Raw genomic sequence first — 24,034 nt, forward strand, 5'->3', positions numbered from 1 at the left:
GAAAAATCTATTACAAATTGCTTGCTGCGGATAACAACTGCAGGATCCTGAGAATTACCTTTTAAAAGTGGCTCAAATGCTTATCTTCAGGCCAATTTCACAATACCAGCAGGAATCTGCAGTGTGCAGGTGCCCTCTGTCTGCAGAATCTGCCCTCCATTTGAAAAGCTAATGCTTAGAAATAAAGAAAGTACCACACTGAAGAGCATTAAATTCTTTTAGAAAGCTCTTCTCCTTCAATCACAGTGAGAGAACACAAAGGGCTGAGTAGATCTGCCTAAAAGCTACTGGGTTTTGGTTCAGCCACCAAAGATTTTTGTTTCAGCTGTGCAAACACCTGGTTCTCCGGACAACATCCACATTTTCACAATAAATGCTTAAGCATTTCAAATTTTTCTTTTTGACCAAAATAAGTAGTTTGTGTACCTGCAAAACTGTATTTTTTTTTAAACATAACAGCCATCTGAAAACGTGTCTGCCAGCTGAGGGATAAGCACTATCTGCAAGTTCCCATGCTCTCAAACCCTACCAAAGCAAATGAAGGCTAATTAAGGCTGACCCCCACTCCTTGGAGGCACCTTGTATATTTGAGTCACAAAAACTCAATAATAATAATACAGGTAATAATAATGCCTCGCTTATATATAACACACTTCATTACAGAACACTACAGAAACAGCAAATGGAAGCAAAATGCCACCATCTCTGAAGAAGTCAGCAGAACAAGGACTGATGCCCAACACAAGTCCCAGCCAAACCTCCTGCCTGGGGGCAAGAGAGATAGGAAAGATACAAATGGAGGGGCCAGAATGGTGAGAGTACCCTAAAAAAGAAAATAAACCAGCCCCATTGCATCTTTGCCTTTCCCCCTGCACTCCTCTCACTAGGTGTTTTCACCAGAGAGCATCATACAATTGATTTCAAGCCAGAAATCCGGACTGTGTTAATGAAAAGATGCCATGCAGCTGTTCCACACATGCAATGCAGCTGTGATGCCACAAGCAGAGAAAGGAATAAGTGTAATTTGTTTGTATACGAAGAGTGGGCTCTGTGATGACCTTCCAACACCCTTACTTTGGCCAACACTATGTCCTCCTCAACCTGTCAGTTCTTCAAATCATCTCCTCTCTTGGCTCATGCATCCCTCCTTTCACACCTCCAGCTCTTCCTTTGTGACATCTTCCCATCCTCCTCTACACCTTCCTCATCTCCCTGAGCTTCCTAGGAGACCTGTCCTTTCTTTTGTTCCTTTTCACCTTCCAGTCTCAGTCTCTACTTTTTGCTCATGACCCACAGCTCTGCCTCCACTGCAGGTTTACCTTCTGTCCACACTAGACCTTGGCATGCCTTTTCAGTGCTCTTGCTGCATGTCTTGGGAATCAGCTGAAACTTCAACATGGCTAAAAGCACCAGTCCTAATTTTGTTTGGCCTAAAATCAGGACATTTTCTTGCCTTAGAACTTGCTCTGGGGTTTCACACAGAGGAAGCATCCTAATTTTTATACAATGTATGGATATGCTCTTTGCAATCTAACCATAGCCTTTCCGTTCCCTAGTCTTTGCCATTTTCATTCCTGTGAGATGATCTTCTCGGGACTTCACAAATGGCATCTTGCCTTCCTCATACCCACTGAGAAGGCTGCCACAAAGGTCACTTTCCATTGCTTTAACCGCATCCTGCAGCTGGTCACACTGCTGATAGACAACATTGCTGTTGACAGTTTTAACCAGCTGTTTACCCGCTCATTTAATGCTTCGACACAAAACCAGTCTGACTTACAGATCCATGTCCATAGCATCCATGACTCATTAAAGTATGTCTAATTTTATTTGTTTACAGGCACTGTAACAGGTTGAAGACATGCACATCAGATAAATGGTTGATAACTACATCCTCCTCTGAGCGGGAATTCATCTCCCAAAAGCACATGAAGAACAGGCACTGCAAAGTCTGAGTGCCTAGATAGCAAGTAACAATCCCAGTTTGTAGAGTTGGTGTCTTCCCAGCCCCAGAACAGACTAAACTTGAGCCCTGGCTGAATAATTAATCAAACTTTCTCACTGCACCATCAGAACAATCAGCAATAGATCATACAAATGGAAAGCGAACACAAGGTCTCCTTAACGACTACTTAACCCCGCCAATCATGATGCCAACCTAAGGCACATAAGAGGCTGTTCTTCAAAGTAAAGCCGCCTGATGCTTTTGGATAACTTCCCCTGATAGTTATGACTACTCCTATTTACATAAGAGTCATCTCCAGAGCTGAGCAGCACCATGGAAGGGCTCCACAAACCCAGATGGTACACGCTTGTTTTCCACGTGCATGGAAACCAAAACAACACTTTGAGAAGGTAACAGGCAATAAGTTATTCAGACTACTGCAGATGGGTCTGTGGGGAAGCGCTGGCATCATTACTTAGAGCAAAGACGAGCCACAGCGCGTTGTTTTGCAAGCCCTGGCACCGCTCATGGTGCTCCTGCTGCCGCAGAGCTTCCTGTGCCACGTCCCAGGGCACCCACAGCCGCACCACCACGCTCGCAAGAATTCCTCCTGAATTGCTTGTCTGCACTGAATGGGACCCATCTCACAGTGACCTACGCAGAGTAAATCAGTGCAACAGCCATTATCGGCAAGGCTCTGGGGCCAGATTTGATTTAAGGTGTCCCACATGCTCAAAAATGTTTGGTTTGGTAGCTCACTTGTGTCTTCAAACCTCTAAATATATTTTGTAAAAGCCTGGCTCTAGGGTCCACAAGCACAGCGGCCCTTAAGCTTTTATTTTGCAACTGCATTCCAGTTCTGCAGCTGCAGCACTCCCCATTCTCTCCTAGGCATATAAAGTTGCCTATCTTTGCAAATAATAATGCCCAAAACAAACTCTTCTCAGAGGCAGCATCCCTGGAGAACACACCCCACTTGAATCAAAACAGGAAGGGAAGAGATTTGAAATGTTGTCCAATTTATTTCGCAAGCTGTTTGGAAATCTGGGTATGGATTTGAATGTTTTCTCATGGAGACAGGTGCATAAGCACAAATACAAGCTCTTTATAAAAGTAACTGTGCTTCCTGTATTCAGAAAAGAACATACAATTGCAATCAATGTTTTCCACAAAGCAGGCATTTTGCAAGATTTGCTTTCCACACAGCCAGATGTGACGTAGGTTGTGATTAGCAGGAATTTAAGCAACACTACATCAAAATGAAACAAAAGGGGTAACACAACAACAACAACAAAACCCACCACACACACAAAAAAACACCACCAGAAAAACTAATTTAGCAGCTCTGATTATTTATTAATTTCCAGTATCAGGTTTTTCATTTGCACTCAAGAAAGCCTTCCACACTTAGATGTGATTTTACAGTCAGGCATCAAGCATACAGGTGCAAGAGGTTTTATCACCTCTTAGGGCAACCAGCTCACAAGACCCACATCTTCATGCCATCCAGAAAGACACAGGAAGCTAATCAATAAGACTCTGGATTGCAGTTTTTGTTTTGAGAAGCATCTACCAGTCTTGCCTGTATTTTCATATTAACAAAGATTTTAAGAGCCAAGAGAATAAGAATATCCTCCTTGGGCTGCAATACCAGACCTGCATCCCCTACTTGGCATCTTCTTTAAGGGGAATAATTCACTCAGGATTCAGTTACTGTGCCTGGGATCTTACAACTGCATTAATAAGTATTAGTGCCACATTATGTCACCGTGATACCCATGTACGTGAAATGATACAAATACAAAGGTATAGATTTTTTAATTAAGAGCTTGTTCAAATGACCAACAGACCTTTAGCAGAGTGAAGTGTCCTTTGGGTGAAATAGAGCCAGCACACTCATTGACACCACAAACAGGGCTGCAAATGTGAAATGTGGTTAAGCCCCAATGCCACAGACCTGTGGTACAGAACTTGGGCGTCCCCATAACGCTGCTGGTTTCTCCACACATCCCAAGCCAGGAAAAAGAAAACCCAGATGCAATGACATGAACTTTCAAATGAAAGCAAATATATTGCCAGTATTTAAAACTACTCTGAACAGTCACATGTATATCCCCTCTTTTAAATATATTCTCTTAGGAGGTTTTTAATTTAAAAACGTATAGAATGTACTTAATACTGTGAGGATACCATAGAATCACAGAATCATTTAAGTTGGAAATGACCTTTAAGATCATGAAGTCCAACCATTAATGTAGCACTGTCAAGCCCACAACTAAACCTAAGCACCATATCTACATGTCTTTTAGACCCCTCCAGGGATGGTGACTCCACCACTTCCCTGGGCAGCCTGTTCCAATGCCCAACACTCTTTCTATGAATAAATTTTTCCTAATATCCAATTTAAACCTCCCCTGGTGCAACTTGAGGCCATTTCCTCTTGTCCTGTCACTTGTTACTTGGGAGCAGAGACCAACACCCTCCATGCCCCAACCTCCTTTCAGGTAGTTGTAGACAGTGATAAGGTCTCTCCTCAGTCTCCTTTTCTCCAGGCTGAACAGCCCCAGTTCCCTCAGCTGCTCCTCATCAGTCTTGTGCTCCAGACCCTTCACCCTTCTTCAGACACACTCCAGCACCTCAATGTCTTTCCTATAGTGAGGGGCCCGAAACTGAACACAATGTTCGAGGTGCAGCCTCATCAGTGCCAAGTACAGTGGAATAGTGACTGGCCTGGTCCAGCTGGCCACACTATTTCTGACACAAGCCAGGATGCTGTTGGCCTTTTTGGCTACCTGGGCACACTGCTGGCTCATATTCAGCTGCTGTCAATCAACATCCCCAGACCCCTCTCTGCCAGGCACTTTCCAGCCACTCTTCCCCGAGCCTGCAGCGCTGCCTGGGGTTGTTGTGATCCAAGTGCAGGACCCGGCACTTGGCCTTGTTGAACTTCATGCAGTTGGCCTCAGCCCAAAAATCCAGCCTGTCCAGATTCCTTTCTAGCACTGATCCGAACTGTGTCCAAGCTATACTCATTTCAAATTGAGTTGAAGCCAAAGTTACTGGAGAACAAACCTTCCTCGCTTCTGATCCTCCAGCCAGTAGGAACAATGAATTATTTAACAATCAAAATCTGAGCAGACTGCTGTAGCACATATCTCTGATCACCTCAAGTTGTCATCACTACCACCTCTTCTGGCAGCCCAGAATCACAGAAGAATAGAGACCCTCTGACTATTATTCCCTTCTCTGAGGACCAGCGCTGATACAAGGACAGAAGTCAACACTACCTGAGCTATCAGGACCCTCTCAAAGAACCCCCCGTTCTGCTGATGATGCCACTGCTGCAGGCAAGAACAGGCAGGGTTGGGATCTGTTAGATAGAAAGCTAAACAGAACAATCCAAATTTGCCCACGTTAATAAAAATCATAGTTTATATCTGAGTGGAATTTAATACAAGTACACCAAGTCCAAGGAATGCCAGATTATGCATGTTAAGACTAGGATTCCCTCCCGTCTTTTTTACTTCAGATTATTCTTTCTCAATCAAAACATTTAATAATTTTCAAACAGATGAGTAACTAACTGTTAGATATGCTTACCAAGATAAGACATTGCAAGCCACCAAGTAACTTAATGAATGCAAAGCACGTGAGTAGCCTTGAAAGCAGGACACCGCAGAGCAAGTATCTCAAGTTTAAAGGATGACTAAGAGCGGGGTAGAAAAAAATTAAGTCTGCCAGGTCTGGAGTGGCACACAAAACACTGGGCACTGGAAGATACTTGAGTGGCTCTGGACCAAGTCAGACGGGTTTAGTAGGGCTTATTAGCTTGGGACTTGCTGTGACACCAGCAAGAGGAGGTGGTGCACCAGCAAGAGGAGGTGGCAGGCCCAGGACAGCAACACATGGAAGGAATCACAAGGAACAGCAACTAACATAGCACCAACATTTCCAATTTTCTCAAGTAAAGCTCAGCTAAAAACATGTTGGGAAATGACGCTCCACACCAGAGCTTCAGCACCTGAACCATGAGATGATGCATACGTCTCCAGGCTGCCTTCTTACACTTAAAATCACTGTATCAGCTCTTCGCCATCACAGTGATCAATGCACGGATCATGGTGAATCCCAACCCTTGTGTTTGTTGGGCTTGTGAGAAGTCACCTTACAGCGCCATAAAACTGCTTAATGTTCTGTTTGCTGCTTTCTAGGTTCAATCTTCTCACACAATAAGTGAAAAAAAGAGCATAATGTGATGAAGTTAAAATCCTAGAAAAAAAAATCCTCTAATTTCCCCTCACTAGAAAGAACACTGACCTTCTGGGTGCTCAGGTCCGATCTCAGAGCCACAACCTACAAAAGGAAATCTCACCTGGTGCTCTTCTCACCCCTGTTACAATGCCAGGCTGGGAGAGCCTGTCCTCACAGCTGATCCGGGGCTCCTGAACACCTGAGACCGACAGCCCAGGATCCAAGAGCTCAGCTGTTCCCACACCTTAACCAGTCACCCACCAACCACCTCAGCCCAAAGACTGAGCTCACTACCAGAAGAAGACATTAATTAAATAAATGATGCCTCTTGTAAGTATTTGGAGGAGATAGAGTTGCTCTTGTTTAAGGAACGAAGCAACAGTTCCCCTGACTTTTGGGTCAGAAGGACATCTAATTAACTAAATACTGTACAATTATCCACTTTGTGCAGCAGGAACAGACCTGAAAAGCCAACCCACGATATTTTTATTAATTCGTAAAATGCTATAACATATAAAGTAATTATAATTATGTACTGAGCGCTATTAATGCCTTTGGATCTCTGCTTTGAGGATCTAACTAATAAAACAAATTCTGCTAGGTTAAAGTGTATTACTACTCTGAACAAACCAAGTCAGTTTCCAGTTCTCCTAAGACCATCTCGAAGCACTGAACAACTCCACATCACATCAGCCTGGGCCTTGCCCAAGATGACCCTTCCTTAGCAACGCAGCCTCAAAAGAAAAGGGGGAACAGCAAACACGAGAGAACATCACCGAATGACAAAAGGAAGAGAGAAATTAGACTCTCCATTAAATCAAATCTCTTTGAAAAACTCAAGCCTAAGTTTTTGTTCCTGAGGGCTTATAAACTGCCACATGCCATCCTGATATCTCTTAATGGCTCACGTGATTATTTTCTCCCAACCTGGCAAAAGATACAGCGAAATCCACCTAGCAGTTTTCAGTAAACATTGGTGTTGGTGTTTCTACAGTAAATCAGAAGGCTGCCAAGGACTGTGGCTAACAGTAGCAATTCAGGTTTTTTAACTCGCTGGCGCTGTGACCTGAAATATTAAGAGAAATACCTGCCCTCTGTGCAGCAGCATCAATGCTGAAGGCAAGACCTAAGCCATGGTGATACATGTCATCAAGCAACAGCCTAATCAATCAAAATCCAGAAGGTGAATATCCCTAAAATTACTCATATTACAGTGTGGTCAGAAAACCCAAAAAATCAGTCTCTCAGGCACAGGCAAGTCTCCTGTAATTACAAGAACACCTGTTCTTCATTAGTATCTTAAAAGCAAGCTTTCCTGTTCCTTTATTCTCACTAAAATTCCTGTCCATGTGCATCCACCTGCCATCTCTTCCCGTGTGGAAGGCACAGTCACACACACCATCATCATCACCATCCTCATCCCCTGGGAGAACCCGGCGGCGAGAGGAGCGGGCACCGCCGGGTTTCCTTCGGGAGGGGACACACAGCCCCCAAACCCCCTTCTCCCACCCAGCCGGTCACCGCAGCCCCGGGCCCCGCTGCGGATCCTCCCCGCCGGTCCCATGGGCAGGGCCGCCGCAGCGGGGCCCGGTTTCACCCCGCCGTGCCCGCTCCCCGCGGCTCCCCCGCCGCAGGTGCCTGAGCCGCCTCCCCGGGGAGGCCGCCCCCGCCCTGGGCGCCGCCCGCACTCACCGTCCGTCTCCATGGCCGCGGCGCCGGCCCGGCCTCCCGCGCTGGCTGCCCGATGGCGGCGGAGCCCGGCGGGCGGGGGGAGGCGGCCCGGGCCGCCGCCGGCAGCGGGGAGGGGGCGCGCTGACCCGCACGGCGCCGCCTCGGCGCGGGGAGGGAGGGAGAGAGGGGGGAGCGGGGCGCGGCAGCGGGATCCCCAGGGGCTGCGGGAACGAGCGGCGCTGCCGCCCCCCCGGGGCAGCACCGGCCGCACGGAGGCTGCGGGGGGAGAGCGGGCGAGGCGGCACATGCCGGCTCGCAGCCGCATCAGCCGGGTTGTGCACAGCACGGGCGGGACTCCGTGGGATTTTTGCAGAAAAATCCACCTTGGGAGTGTAGGCAGCTTCACCTCACCTTCCAAAATTTCGTGCCGTGTCTTTTCACGGGTCCTGAGGACCGCATTGGCCTGTTGGTAGCGTGCATAAAATGGAACGGCCAACTGCACCCTCACTTGGATGGGCATTGCCAACATGCAGCCCTGGGCCAAAACTCATCTGGAGACACAGCAGGTTGCACTGAGCCTATCCCTAAGATTTAAATGCTACTTCACTTTTCATCACACATACACAACTCTTCTAAAGAAACAAGTTACTGCCCATCTCTGATAACCCTTGCGTCCTCCATTATTTTCCACATCCAGGTGTTCGTTTCTATGACTAAAGAGAAGTGTAGAATCATTTCAGTTGGAAGAGACTCTCAGGATCATCGAGCCCAACCATAACCTAACTCTAGCACTAAACCATGTCCCTAAGAACCTCATCTAAATGCCTTTTAAACACAGAGGAAGCAGTTTGGTATCTGTTACAGAAGGATCAAGCTGTTGCAATACAATTATGGTTTGGGTGTTTCTGTTGCAGCCAAACTACAGCACAGCACAGAGAAGACTCACGCAAGCACTGCAGTGCCAGGAGCAAGACACAGGTTTAGCACATTTCTCAACCCCTTGTAGCTCACGAAGTTCTTGCAGTCGCTTTCCGAGTGTTGGGTTGCATACAGACGGAGAAGTATTGAAATTGGATACCCAGATTTGAGGACGAAGATGAAAATAGGGTGAGGTAGCCAGGTCCCTGCAGCAAGCTTTGTAAAATATGAATGGGCAACTCCAGAAGCAGAATAAACTTGAAAATAAAAACATTCCAGAAACGAAGGGATGAAATATTTGTGTCATTTGAAGAACTTGCTAAGCATGTGTGATGAGAGGATATAAGCTCTGTGCATAGGGTCCTGTTATATAAAACATGTAAGTATGGGACTACGAAGAAAGCTCAAGGTGTCCTCTAGTCCATCTCCTGTCTCCAAAGCAGGATTAGGTCCACCTCAGACTACTATGATATTGTTTTTCCAACATTGTTTTGAACTCCTACAGTGAAACTGACTCTGCTGTTTAAGGCCAAACTGTTTATTTAACAGAAAAACAAAATCTTAGCAAGTAAATTCATGTTGTTGTAAATTGTATAGCTGTGTTACAATGGAGAGCAATTAATCACCATTTCCATAAACACATGATTACAAAGCCATTAAGACCATTCATTATCAAACCCTTTATTTTCCAAACTAAACTCTCCTGCAGTTTTCTTTTTGTTGCCCTTTTTTTAGGATTCTTTAATTATTCTACATCTTTGTACACAACATGGATCACCACTGCCACCCACGGCACTGGGATCTTTTCACGTCACCCCCCCCATTGCTGATCCACCTCTGGTTCCATCCCTCCAGGTGGACAACAGCTGCTTAGACCAGCATCTCCGAGCTGCTATTTGCATTTAATTCATTCTTCCAAGTACAGCCTTTTGCACCTACCTTTGCTTAATTACACCTTGTTGATTTCTCCCATTATTAGTATAAAAATTATACTGGAAAATGTCTTCCACTTAAACAGTTTCTAAACTGATGTCACCTCTAAGTGTTTAAAGCTTTTTCTGCTTCTCATCACCCACGCTGTACTTGTAAACATCGCGTTGCACTAGTTCAAAACTCCACTTTGAGGTTTAGCTTTGCCAAAGAAATGGTGAGGACTATGGGATGAATGTCGTTCTTCAGTCAGTCGTACACCCATCTTGGAGAAGTTTCAGCCAAACTCTGTTTCTCTAATTTATCTGCAGAAACTGTGACAACATCCAGATACACACTGTCATGTTGCCTCACTCCTCAGTCAGCTGGAAGTTAGAGGTGAAGTTTTCTTGCAGCCTTTGACTACTGTATTAGAGGCTATAACCAGTCAGATACTAGAAAACAACATTCTTGGAAGTTTAAATTTACCGTTGTTGGGGTGGTGGGCTTTATGTTCTGGTTATTGGTGGGTTTGGTTTTTGTTGTTTGTTTTTGTTTTGTTTTATGACAGCTGTTTGCTTCAATATAGCATTTCAGGAAGTCCCTGTCCTGTTTTTCAAAGCCTGTAATTGCTCATCAGACTGCAGCAAGAGATTGAACAAAGTATAAAGATTATACCAGCATTGTGAAACTTTGCTTACAGCTGCCTCTAAATCCTCAGGTTTACCACTTTGAAATGTTACCACTGCATGTAGTTGGCAGTTCTTAGTCTACCCTTAAGCATAAATTTCACCTTACGTCTATGCAATTTTATAAACAAAGAACACTTGCTTTCGTAATTAAAATACTAAAATAGCTGCTAGTTGAATGCACCCACCTTTGTCCCTAGTCAAGCCTTTGCATGCTTCTGATGTTGATTTGCAAAAAATTTTCGGAAGCGTGTGCAGGAAAAACCATGTCACTGAATACTGAAAATTCTGAAGAATTCTCCTACTCAGCTCTTGGGATGGTTCCAAGATGCAAGGAGAGGCAAACAAAACCATCCCGGTATGAAAAAGTGCCACTGCGGGGAACAGTATTAAACATACTCCTTAAATATGTTAAACTTATGCCATACATATGGAATAATAATCATGTAGCTGAAAACAGCCTGTCAAGAAGGTGAAAAATGAGCTTTTGTAGCTGTGTTAAATCTTTGGCTTCCTTGAGGAACATACCTGCAAGTCAGAGAGAAATGGAAACAGAGAAATCTCTTTCAACTTCCTCTTCAAGAGAAGAACCCAATACCATGCAGCTGGAAGATTTGGCTTAACCTCGGTGCCTGGAAACAGCAGAAGAGGATGGGGCTGGAAGTTCATCCTCAAGCAGCTTCTGAAGTGCAGACACACATAAAAAATGATGAATTTGAAGCTGTATTCCCAATATCTGCTAGAAAGAACTCTCCATCTCGTTTTTAGCCATCCAGGGCTTTCCCAAGAAGAGATTCAAGTACTCCACTGCACACCATCTCCAAATCACCCCCCTATTGCACCTACACTGCTGCCCACCACACGGGACAGCTGCTGTGTCAGCCTGCGGACCCACAGCAGCAGCAGGACTGACAGCACTGGCAGGTGCGGTATCACCCTGTATTAAAATGAGCAGACAATACTGACCAAAATTCTAGTTAAGTTTTCGTTATGCAGTCTCTTTGTCTCTTGTGTCAGCTTATCAAAAAGTGAGGAGCAGAAATGTGCAGAATGAGTTTGTGCTGGTAACAGAGTATTCAGTTGTTCAGTCTATTACACAGTGAGGTTTACGCTTCATTGTAGTGTTTCCTCTTTTCCCATTAACAAGGTTTTGAGTGAAACGCTGGTGCTTATTAATTTTTGCAGTCTTACCTGTTTGTCATTTGGGCCCATTCCTACTTAACAACTAACGTGCTTAGTACAGGCCTATTTTATATTCAAATCATTTATATTTCCACTTACTGTTTCTTCTTTAGGTAAGGGCACTTAATGCCTTTGGCCTTTGATAGTCACACTAGCAAACTAATTCACTCACTTTAGGCCCCTTTTGAATTCAAAAAACTTTCACATTCCTATTTTGTAGGAGATGACAACTCCACTCCTTTGGCCTTTCTTGGTAGTACAGCTACAATCAACTGGAGAAAACACCCAGGAGAACAACTACCCACAGTTTTATTGAGTTGTTGCGGTCAGAAGGGGGTGTTTAAGGCTACAGCCTCACAGGACTGAGCAATGACATCAATTCTGGTGCTTGTTATTGTTTACAGAAAATAGTCCAGCTTACATTCTCGCTCTGTTTGCTTTTCCTGCAGCACTGTTGCCTAGCAATGATTTCTGCATTTTGTACCTGGACCTAGGGCTGAGCTTCACGTTTATTTCCACACCCACTTCTTCCACATCACCTCCACAGTTTATATAACAATCATTTTGAATTCTAGTCTTGTCCTTGAACAGCTTAGGGTCATCTGGAGAATTTAATGCACATTATATGTCTTCATTTGAATATATAATAATACCAGATCTGCTGGCAACAGTACAATAAAAGGCTTGTCACCACATTCATTTCCCACACCTGTGGGATGAAGCTGTGATAAACACTGCTGACATTGCACATTAGAAAATGGAGTACGTAAACTGTGAAAAATAATTTATTGTACTAATTTTAAACAGTTAGTAACCCTTACTTTACGTTCAGAGGTAAAAGATTCCAAACGCGTCTCATACAGGCAAATATTTTGTGAGCTGTTCTTTTAAGAGTCTCAGTTAAAAGCATTGTTGCCGACCAGCATGAGTTGCAAGTGATAACTCACACTGTGCAAACTAAACACAACGAGCGACCATCTTCTTTCTATCTCAGACCGGGCACAGCAACTGTGTGTCCCACAAGAAGCATCCGCCAGCTGAATAAAGGCAGCAGGTGCTGCAGCATGGGACAGGTCAGGTAACCAGTCACTACCAGTATCCCAGTGTCACCTGTAGTTCTGGTCCTGGCCACTTCTTGTTGTACGTTCAAAGGCATCCAGAACAAGCACTTGGTGTCACATCTGACATGTTACATTTTGTCCTTAAAATTCACATTAGTGCTTCTCCAACTGGAGTCACTAACATCTTCTTTTCCTCTTGGGGAGAGATACTCCTGAAAGGAAATAAAGAGATTTTTCTGACAAGCTTTTCAACCTATCTTCCCTCACAAGACTGACTTAAGTAGAATTAACTCTGCCAGCAAAGGAAATTAATTAGATGAGCTCTTGAGATCCCCTCCCAATCCCTCTCCACATGGTTTAAAATATGAAAAAAACCACCTTTCTAGATTCTATAACACACTATCATTCAAAATATTAAAATTCCATCGGTGAACAAAATACTGTGCTTCAAAACTTAATAAAACTTGAGAGCTTTCCGCTTCTCTTGAACACCTCTAAGATTTTGTTGTGAATTTGATACATGGAATGCTCACAAAATTAAGCAAAAAATACAAAACCAGATTGCTTAGGAGTATTTTTAATGCTTCAGAATTTGCTGGTCAATTCTGATAAATGGATAATATTCCCAATTTAGAAAGATTTTTTTTGTCCACAACAGCCTGAAGTGAGTAAATAAAGTACAATATTAAATGCATCATTGTGGCTTCAATCTAACTATTTTAAATTGAATGAATTTACATTGTCTATAACTAAGGTGATCAGAGAATATAATGTCATTTCAGTACTACAAGGTGTGCTTTTTCTTTTAAAGAGAGCAAATACACATATGCTACCTCACTACAAGTGTATTTTAGTAGTTATTATGCTCCCTTGTATGAAATATACTTCCATCACATTCAGTTTTGGATAGTAAATTAACTCCGAGAGATACATATTCCTCACACACATCTATGTCATTAAAGCTTTCCAGACGTTGGACTTTACTCTTTACTCCCCCTTTTAAGCAACCTAATTAAATCCTGATTTTCAGGCTAAAAACCAGGACCTCTGGTATCAAGTCTGCCTTCCACTACATAAGCAAGACCCGTCAGAATTAGACCAGCTAGGAACTGCTGGTGGAAATCACACCTTCACCTGGCCAACTCCTCTCCTGTGTTTGGGACATGGCAGCAATGCAGCTCCTCCCAGAGCACAGCTAAATAAGGTTCAAGACAAAGAAGATGCAATTTTCTTTGTACAATGCCTGTTCCATGGTGCTTAGTATTGCTCCTCAAGCAATACTGAGAACAGACCTTGGAGCTTCTGAGTTGCAGAGCAGTTCAAGATCATCTAACATCTCAATTCCTACTATATGTATATATTCCTCCTATATATATATTCACACATTTGATGATGCCTTGAGAAACCTGCTTCACCATTGTTTCCAAATTAAAATTACATTATTTCCAGTAATGAGCAATAGCAAAGTCATCCACTCTTCTGCTGTGGATCCTAGAATCCTACCCCACCTATACCAGACAACTTCTAAGACAGCAGAGGACACTATGACTGTCCGTATCTACTGGAAATTAGTCCTTGAAGCACTGCCCAGCTGAAACTAAGGCTGGAGGGAAACCTCTGTGTCCCCTCACATCCACAAAGGCGAAGGCAGCAAGGGCTGCGTTCAGGTTACGTTAAGTTCCCAGAGCTACAAGCTTCTGTAAGCAGAACAACTGAAAAATCACTTTTCCCTACACATTGAAGCTCCTCAAGCCAGATTTGTATTACAGAAGAATAAGTCTCCTTTTCACTAGACCAATTTTAACTCTGAACACGCTATAATCAAATCTATGTAGAAAACACATGACTCGCAGGATTCTGCCATCAGGTGTGTGCTCATAACAAAGTCTCAGAGCAAAGCTTCAATTTGCATGCAACAATTTACAGGCTACAAAGTAACCCAGCTTTTGCAAGGCAGCAACATGTGGTCCCAAATACCAACTTTAGTTTCAGAAAAACACAGCATCACAGAACAACAATTCACGGGTCTGTTAGAATTTCAAACACCATACCTTCTTCATCGGAGTTATCTTCTTCCGTGATTACAGGCATGCCGATGTGCCGAGTAACAGTTTCCTTTGCCACGTGTGCTTCATCTGCAGATAGATGGGCTTTTTTAGGAAAAGTCAGCTTTTTTCCTTTTTGCTTCTACATTTCTGGTCCATCATTTAAAAGATTATTCATCTCCTGCTCTTGATTTTCTAGTCAAAAGCTGTGTAGAAACACCTGTTTCACAGTGCCTTCATACAGCTCACTAAAGATACCTTCAAATCACAAGCAATTAACACTACAAATTTAAAGGGCACTAATCAGCAACTCAGTCCAGAGATAATTCAAAAAGTCCTTATTCCTCTTCAACACTTCACCTACTGTTTTTAAGGGAAGCAAAAGCAACATTGCCTAACGCTCACCTCTCGAGAGGGATTAATTTTCTCAGTAAGTTTTTTTCCAGCAGAAGCTGAGTAAATCAGAAAACAGAGTTTGGAACTCTGAAATAAATCCTTGTCTTCAAAACAACATGCATTAAGAAAAAGTGTCTTCAAAAAAAAAGATGCATAAGCAGAGATGTGCAAATACCTAGAAAGTAAAATTGCACCAAGCCAGATGACATAAATGCTATGACAGTGAAATAATTAACTATGCCAATTAACTATGCCAAAGGTCAGCAAGACCAGACAGGATCTCTCCAGAGCCATGAAACACCTGATGTCCCTCACCTTCCTCACCTCCTCTTTTGATCTCACACCAGGTCTCACACTTATCACACATCAAGATGAGTCAGTCCTCAAGTTCTGAGACTTGATCTCTTTCAGAATCTTTTAACATAAGTGATGACACCATACAACAAGAACCCATAGAAAAGGCTAATCCTTTAAATTCTTGGTCTCAGCATCATGCTATCAGCAAACTTCACAAGTAAAATAAGTGAAAAAGATATTAACTTAGCAGCTTTGGATCAGGTAAGCCAATTTTTGGAAAAACTTCGGTTCTGAGGGAGAAAGGAGTTCTCAGTTCAATTTTCTTACTTTTAAAAACATTCACCATATCCTCACTCCGTTACGTTCTGTTTGTACTTTTCTCTCTATATGCATTTTTGCTCTGTAGGCAGCTGTTTTTATCACCCACAAAATTCTATCCTCTCCACAGCATTCAAGGGGAGATATAATATTCCATGATATTGCTTGTTAAAAGTTTGAAGTCTCTTTCTGACCACACTAAGCAATGGCCTTCACAAAGCACATACAGGGACATCCCAATGCTTCTATCAGTGTAGATAAAGCAGAAGGATATCAATTACAAGCAGTTAAAGGTATTTCCTTCCAGGGCGCATTACAAAGTAAGAAAAAAGGTCCCAAAGTCTGGGCATAAGTACTCTGTACCTGCTTTAAAAAAGTTTGCTCCTTAAAATTGTTTTTATTCCTAGCTAAATTTATCATGTTCAGGAGAAATAAAGCAGAATTACAGAACAGAACCACAAAAAACCAAGTCACAATGGTATAAAAAACCACTTCTGTTAAGACAGGAAAAGTCTAGCTATAAACTAAACAAATCTAGAACTGTTATAATGGAATAATAGCAATATCGAGATTAAGGAAACAATTTGAAAAGAGTTTCGAAACTACCTGAGTTGTTGAAAACGTATTTGTATTCACGTGGAAGTATTTAAAATTTCAGTAACAAAAGCACAAAATAAATAACAAATATCAGATGGAAGGAGAGTGACTGATGTGATAGTGCAGGTACTAGGTCTTACGGAGCAATCGTTGTCATTAAGATATCCGTAGCATTTTTGCTTCAGAAATACTGGAGGATATTCCTTCAAGAGCTCAGGATCAGAATAGAAACAGGCAAGGTTTACTTTGGATTTCATTAAGATTGTACAAAATACTAAAATTATCAGGTTGAATTTCATCAAAAAGATACAGCTTCAAAAGTAGAATCTATCTGTCAGAAGAAGAAATAGACTCATATCTTTATCTCCAGTATGTTTGCTATATGGCAATAGGAAAAATTAAGACACTGCCAACAGAATGTGCTTTTCCAAGGTCACACCTTTCCAGAGAAAAATAAGCAGGACTGTGTATGAGACTTCAGATTATAATAAACTGTATGCACTCATGTTGTCTTTCTACCTGACCAGACAGTGGAAAACAGACAGAAAGGTTCAATTATGACACTTTTCTTTAATCTTCTACCTCCACTGATCAACAGTAAAACTTAACCCAGCTGCCTCATCTAGCAAAGCAATGGATAAACTTTTACAGTATCTCCAGGTTCATGAATGCAATGGAGAAATACCTTTGATTTCCAAAGAACCTCTTCTCCTTGTTGGCTGTGGTCTCCTACTGGTTTTTTTACTTGGAGATTTCCCATAACTGGATCCTGATTCAGATGATTCTAATTTTACTTGACGATGTCTTCTGGATTTGGAAGCCTAGAACCCAAACATACATACGAATGATATAAAAAAGCTAAACTTCTACAGCCAGGTATTGCTGTATGTCACCCTGCACTTCACAAATGAGCAAAGACCAAAGTATGAACTTCCATGTCAGGATGGAAAGGGGATGGAAGGAGAAGGAGGATTCCCACTGGTTACTGCTCTTCAGTTTTAACAGGACGATGCGCTTGTATGATTTAATAAGTGTTCCACATAAAAATCAGGTAATGAAACATTCATTTATTTTCAAACCATTCTCTGTTGGCGTCAACCTACACTGTGTTGCACGCTGAGGTGCACAAGCAAAAGGAGCACTTACGAAAACTGCTGCACCATAAAGCCTTCTCACTGTCATATTTTGCTTCTGTGCCTAGAAAATGATATCACTGCATATTCACAAGTCTGGACTGCTGGACATTCCAGGGCTCTGTTTCATTTAACAATGCATTTTTCAAATAAGAGATTCTAATAAACAAGGAAAGTTGTGATGTTTCTCACAGGCCTGCCATAAATGAACAATATGTTCAAAGTAGTACTTATTGAAACAATTTTTCCAAGATCTTCCAAGTAGCTTTAAACCCCTAAGTTCCATTTTCGCAAGCATCTTCAGAGATTCCATACCTAAGCTTCAAGGAATTTGAGCAATTAACCTCACAAGTACTTTTATTCCATCTACTTAAAATTCCATCTACTTAAATGGAGCACAGACATTCAAAAATACCTTGTAAATTAAAGCCCCGCAAGCATAGACCATATGTATGCTGTTTCCATATATCTAACAAGAAAATAAGAGCTTCAGGTTTCCCCAATGTGTCAGAAAACACAGACCACACAAAGATTGAATTATAGAGTGCAATTTTAACTCATTCCTTTCTGATCCAGCATTTACAATAAAATGGTACTTAAAAGTATTCTTTAAAAATAAATGCATCCCTATCACCATATTTTATACCTACCTCAACAACTGCCGAGTAAGACCTGTATTTGATTCTAGCCAGTGCACTGGCTCTTTCAGAACCCTGCAAAGAAACAGAGATCAGTCAGAAACAGTTTCCATATCCTATTATAGCAGTACTGAAATGATGTATCACATCAACCACCTGAGCAACATCACACAGCTGTAATTCTATAATTAGTTCTATAATTAGAATGCCACCAAACTGTTACATAAAGAAAAAAAAAAAAAGTGAAAATTTCATTTAAAAGTCAGACCACAATTTTGGTTGCCTTCACTCTCACAAAGCCCAGGAGAAGAAAACCAAATTTGAAACCTCACATCTTACTCAAATTCAAGGTTGAAATACGCGGAGAAGTACAAGATGAAATAGTTTTGTAGCATAAAAAAGAATATTATATTTAGTTGAAACTCAAACAGGAACCATAAATGTTTGGCCAAGAAAATACAGTTGTTTCCCCTCCTTACCTGAAAGAGACTTTTTATTACAAGCATCGAAGAGCTATCACAGCAGTGAATGCTCTGAGCTTAACAGAAAACAATGTGATTTAAAACCAAAACAAAGCAAACCCAAACAAACAAAGCAAACCAGCCCCACTAGCTATTCCTGGAACTTACTTTGACACTATCAAGCCTTGACAGATGCTGCTTAGCCTGTGATCTGAAATCAATAAAGTAATGGGATTTGGCTGATGCAACATAGAAAACTAGTTCATTTTTCTTACCTCTGATTCTAGGAAAGTCCTTTCTTCCTTTTTGTTTGTTATTTCATCAGTTTCTTTAGCATTTATGAACAATTTCTGCAAAAAAAAAAATCCACATAAAATAATTTTTTCAAGTGTCTGCCATATACAAGGCAGCTAAAATCCAAGAATTGTGAAAAATAAACCAAACATTTACACATATCCACATTTTCTTCATCGATTTTACACTATGGCCTTTCCATGACCCACAAATAAGTGTCACAGATGTATTTCTTATGGTCATTCTGATACTGCCTCTAAGTCACACACTCCAGGGCCCACCTCTCAGCAGTCACTTCTGTTATCAGAGAGGCAGCACCACACACAAGTTCATGTCCTTCTCCTCACACTATGAATCTGCCTGAGGTTTTACTCATTCCATGTCTTTAGTGTTACAGATCCTTTTACTTAAGTCTGAGATTTACAAAGTTTGGAGCTAATCACAACAAGACAGATAGTTCTTGCATGTTCACACAGCACAAAGATGGATATTACCTACCATTCTCTTCTGCTGCCATTCCTGATGTTCCAAAGTTATGTCTTTGAGAGTAACTACAAAATCATCTTTTATCAAGCTCAGCGCCTTGTCTGGCTGGGATTTGTCAGCCGAAATGACACACTTCATTTTCTGATAGTGGTCATGAACATTCATTAGTTCCTAAAATAAGAGAGATACTCTTTTCAGGAAAAAAATCCAGCAGTAAAGCAATTCTAGTCCTTAATGAACAAACAAGGGTTATACAAACCATTCTAAGGAGACTATGGAACTAGGAGGAGCGTTAGAAATAGAATGTGTTTAGATCAGTTCAGTTTTGGGGAGCCTAGCAGTACTGCTACCTAGCACTGTCCCATCAGCCCACCAAATCAACAAAAGCAGAAAAAGTATCTCGCATTAAACTAAGAAGAAAATCCCAGTGACACTGAGGTTCACAGAGGTTTCATTCTGATTTGGTGGCCTACATTCACCTCTTTGGAGGAAGCAAGTCTTCTCACCCTGTCGTTTCATAGATTACTAATTTTTGTACCACTGTAGTCAACCTTACTGACAATACATATTTGCTAGCAGCAAATGGAAAAACCTGTAAATGAAGATCTACTACTGAGTCATAATGAGCAATATAAGGACCTATAACCAGCTCAAATTACTCCACTTTCAATAAACATACCACATATTAAAAAAAACCAGAGTTTTAAAAGGAGAAATAAAGCTTAGAGAAGGCTGTAAGTTTGCAGACAAGTAATTTCGTACTATCACAAGTATCAAGCCTCCAGCTGTAATCTGCAGACCCATCAAAGCAAACATGCTTCCCCTCACCCCTATTTTCCATTTTTCTCTGCCTAAGTGACAGCCATTTATACTCTTCTCCTTTTACATCTTACTGAGACAAACCCACAAAATATTAAAGCATATTTCAGCATTGAAAAAAAGTACTAACAGTTCTTCCGAAGTAAATTCTGCATTCCTGAGTTCAATAAAATTACCAATTATTACCCTAGTCTGCATTCCGTAAGAAGACTTACAAACCACAAGACTGTGCTAATTACATAAGTTATAGCTCTTGGACAACAGAGGAAGGAAAACAACACAACACAAAAAAACCTTTAGCGATTAACTTGTAGTTTAAAAATTACTGTACCTCCAAAACATCGTTGGTTATGAGGCTGTTTACTCTGTTACTGGGGTCCTTAAATTCTTCTTTGCATTCACTTTCCTGAAACTTCTTCTTAGTTCTGTAGTTCAACTAAAGCAAGAGATAACGCTTTGTAACTTAAATAGCACCTCCTTTTGAAAATTCTTGCTGCATATCCAACAATCCAGAGATGCATAAAACCACCTCATCCACAATAGCATGCAGTTTTATTGTCAAGTGCTCAGATTCAGGACTTTTCAAAAATTATTGCCTAATCAATAATTCAATCTAGCACCCAGACTCAAGAGTATGACACTTCTGCAAATTAAGACACAGCTCAAATCTAATAAGAACATTAGATACTGAAAAAAAATACTTTCAGGTGAGAAGCATGCTACATGCAAACATGCTCTAAGCTTTACGTCGCATACCTAGCTACAGAAAGTAAGACATTAGTTTAGCTTTGAGGCGGTGTTGAAATGTAAACATGAGTGCTGCTGAACTGTCAGTCACTGAAAGCTGGAGGTATTTTACTAAAAACAGTAAGTCATTAATGTAATAACTCACAAGCTTTGGCATTGCTGTGAAATGGAATGCTCTGGCAAGTCGCAGTGTCCTGAAGATGTACGCTGCATCATAATGCTGAGAGTCTATCAGATCCTGTTGAAATTTATGGATTTCAGGCCAATCCTTGAGTGCAACTCTGATCTGCAAAAAAACCAGTTACATATTGCTATACCAACCTGCATATTTCAACAAATAAAAATTAATTCATTTGGGGTCATGTTATACTATACACAATACTTGTATGTTTAGAATGTAACATGTCATACAATCACAGGACTACAGAAAGGTTCCTACTGTAACATTTGTTATTACTATCAAAATTGTATGCAGATAAGTTTATTATACTGTTAAATCATAGAATCATTTCAGTTGCAAGAGACCCTCAGGATCATCAAGTCCAACCATAACCTAACTCCAGCACTAAACCATGTCCCTAAGAACCTCGTCTAAACACCTTTTAAACCCCTCCAGGGACGATGACTCCACCACTGCCCTGGGCAGCCTGTTCCAATGCCTGACAACCCTTTCCAGGAAGAATTTTTTCCTAATATTCAGTCTAAACCTCCCCCGGCGCAACTTGAGGCCATTTCCTCACTTCCTACTTGGGAGAAGAGATCAACACCCTCCATGCTACAAATACTCTCACTGCAGCTTTCTTTGAAAAGAAACACAAGTTCTCTTTGACATTTGAAAAAGTTAATTCTTCACATTCTGAAGTGTCTGAAAAGCGATATGCACTAGGAGACTCCCATTCACTAAGTGATTAGTTAAACAATACTTGTATCCAGATTTGCTGCTAGCAAAATGCTCATAAAAGTATCTCTCCCTTATTTCTTGCTTTCCCTCCTCTCACATTTACTTTGTCCATTTCATTTCTTCTACCTGAGCTAGCTTCTTTGATAACTCCCGTACTCTCCAACAGCTGCTATATAGCAGTGGTTTTAAACTGCCTAAATTCTTCTCCATAAAAAGATATGGACTTCTCCAAAGTTAAGAGATGCAACAGCATCATTGTAGACTACCTAAACTTCAGGTTCTTATTTAAAGAATTTGGACTTTGTGCATATATATGCACACAACACACAGTTTCCTAGTAAAACACTTCTTATACTGACTTTCCAACTCCTTTATATACTGGTTTTCCATCCCAAAAGCAGCAAGGAGGCACAATGTGTAGGCACTCAGCCTCTCAACCTATTTAGTTTCCACCTTCACTTCTGGTTAACAGGGGGCTGTAATGCAGTTCTCCACACAGCTGCTGAGCATGTTCTGTGATCACATTTTGAAAGCTACTCTTCTTCACCTCTGACCAGAGAAGAGCTTCCTATCTGGCAAACAAGATTTCTGAGGCCACAGCTACATTTTAGGAGGCATAAGCAATATTTTCATCACCACCACGTAAGTTCTCAAGCCAAAAGGTGTTTGGAAGGATGCCTTTTCCAAAGGGACCCTCTGGTTATAAATCTTTTGATTTTAAAAATGTGAGAAGATATGCTCTACCTATTTAGGATGACAGACAGACATATAACATAAATCTTACGTCTAGTATCTCCTGAGAATTAAACCTCAAGAACAATTACCTTTTGTTTTGGCTGGCAAAGTTGTGTACTATAGAGCCCGTACAAAAGGTACAGAGCACCAACTCGAATCTGGAAAGTGTACGGGGGCAAGAAGTACTGCTGTGCCACTTCTAAAGTCTTCTTTGTGAGCTTATTCCTCTCCAAAGCTCTTATTCTACCACTAGAGTAAACAGAAAGGAAGAACATTAAAGCAAGTAAATATAAAAGTGTAGGCTTTAGAAAATCTGTAATGCAGAAACAAGCTTTAGGTATTTTAAAACATTATCATAGGGCCCAAGTCCTGAGAAGTCTTCAAGGACGGCCAGACCTTCGGTTCTCACAGTACTGTATTAAATTCTCTGTATTAAACCAGATCTAAAGTGAAAAATGCTACGTCCGACAAATCATGTTTTCTACTTCATTGGGATTGTATCAAGCTCCTTGAGGTATCAGTGTTCAAATCACAGGCGTTACTAATGCACAAAATAAACAAAATCACTATTTTCCAGCATCACACAGGGGCTGATGCTTCATTGCCATTTACCCACACGCCAGACAAACCTTTCCTTCCCCAAGCCTGTGCCTGAAGGACAGGCCGGCTCACATCGACACCCCCTTCGAGGTCCCCTGTGCCACCACGGTGCGAGCTGAGTAGCGGGGACCTACGGGCTTTGGAAGGGGGAAGATGGGCTCCCTGAGGCGGGGAGTGGGGGAAGGGACGCGAAGGGACAGCCGGACCCGGGTCGCTGAAGAAGCGGGCGGGCCGGGGGCCCCTCACTCACTAGAAGACGGTGTGGAAGCGGCGCTCCCGCCACAGCTCGGCGAAGCGCTCGAAGCGGACGGTGTCGGCCTCCCGGAACGCGCCGAGCAGCTCCTCGCAGTCCGCCTGCAACCCCGGCACCGCGCTCATCCCGCCGCCCTGCCCGTGCCGCGCCGCTGCGCGCATGCGCAGCTGCCCCGCAACAGCCCGAGGGGCGCCTGCGCGGCTCCTCGCGCATGCGCGCTGCCGGGAGGTGCAGTCCCGCCTCCTCAGTGCGGGAGCGGGGTAGACCTGGTCTCCGTGCCGGAGAACGGCCGGGGAGGTGGGGGCATTTCGTTCTGCCTGCCGGGGTAGCGGTTCTCCCTGCTGCCCCACGCCGTGGCGGGCGAGCCCGGTCCGCAAACACAGAAGCCACTTCGGCCAGCGCGCCCCTCGGACAGCCCCGGGGCGCAGCCCGAGGGAGGAGGGGGTTTGGGCGGAAAGGAGCAGGTTCTGCCAGGGAGTCCCCTCCGTACGAGAGCCCCAGGGACTCTGGGGATGCCCGTGGGGCTTCGGCGTTCCCCACCACTGTCCTCGCAGAAGCCTCCACAGCGAGCCCGCCGACCTGGCATGCCCGGGAGCGGCGGGGTCTGCTGAGGGAAGGGGGACCCGGCAACACCGCGGCTGCGCCCGCGGTCCGCGGCCATGCGGACGTGCCGCGCCGCCACGCTGCC

At 42.7% G+C, this 24,034-nt stretch overlaps 2 protein-coding genes across 6 annotated transcripts in view; both read right to left on the minus strand.

The window, feature by feature from the left end:
- The window catches only part of SYT16 (synaptotagmin 16), a 119,801-nt gene extending 111,691 nt beyond the window's left edge, over positions 1 to 8,110 (minus strand). For 2 of the 5 annotated variants that reach the window (XM_071809745.1, XM_071809744.1), the window contains exon 1: positions 7,889 to 8,086. Coding sequence is in view for 1 of the 5 variants with exons in the window: in XM_071809746.1 (XP_071665847.1) it covers positions 7,889 to 7,901 (13 nt within the window). In the remaining 4 variants the exon portion in view is untranslated. Of the gene's footprint in view, positions 1 to 7,888 lie in introns of all 5 variants that reach the window. The other 3 variants (XM_071809746.1, XM_071809748.1, XM_071809741.1) reach the window with 3 other exon arrangements.
- A 4,218-nt stretch (positions 8,111 to 12,328) lies between these two features.
- On the minus strand, positions 12,329 to 23,513 carry SNAPC1 (small nuclear RNA activating complex polypeptide 1). Its single transcript, XM_065840156.2, has 10 exons — positions 23,344 to 23,513; positions 22,583 to 22,742; positions 21,003 to 21,143; positions 20,442 to 20,546; positions 19,304 to 19,462; positions 18,787 to 18,861; positions 18,063 to 18,125; positions 16,965 to 17,100; positions 14,678 to 14,761; positions 12,329 to 12,838 (listed from the first exon to the last, which is right to left on the minus strand). Exons 1-10 carry the CDS (start codon positions 23,505 to 23,507, stop codon positions 12,804 to 12,806), a joined length of 1,122 nt encoding a protein of 373 aa, XP_065696228.2. The 5' UTR covers positions 23,508 to 23,513; the 3' UTR covers positions 12,329 to 12,803.
- Positions 23,514 to 24,034: the final 521 nt, after the last annotated feature.

The sequence above is a fragment of the Patagioenas fasciata genome, chromosome 5 (assembly GCF_037038585.1).
Source record: "Patagioenas fasciata isolate bPatFas1 chromosome 5, bPatFas1.hap1, whole genome shotgun sequence".
In the NCBI taxonomy this organism is placed as follows: domain Eukaryota; kingdom Metazoa; phylum Chordata; class Aves; order Columbiformes; family Columbidae; genus Patagioenas; species Patagioenas fasciata.

Excerpts from the sequence above, each read along its gene's own strand:
- SNAPC1 (XM_065840156.2), bottom strand. The coding sequence starts at position 23,507 with ATGCGCGCAGCGGCGCGGCACGGGCAGGGCGGCGGGATGAGCGCGGTG. Across the intron at positions 19,463-20,441 it reads TAACCAACGATGTTTTGGAG|GAACTAATGAATGTTCATGA; the intron begins GTACAGTAATTT and ends CTCTTATTTTAG. Across the intron at positions 18,862-19,303 it reads AATGGCAGCAGAAGAGAATG|AAATTGTTCATAAATGCTAA; the intron begins GTAGGTAATATC and ends TTTTTTTTGCAG.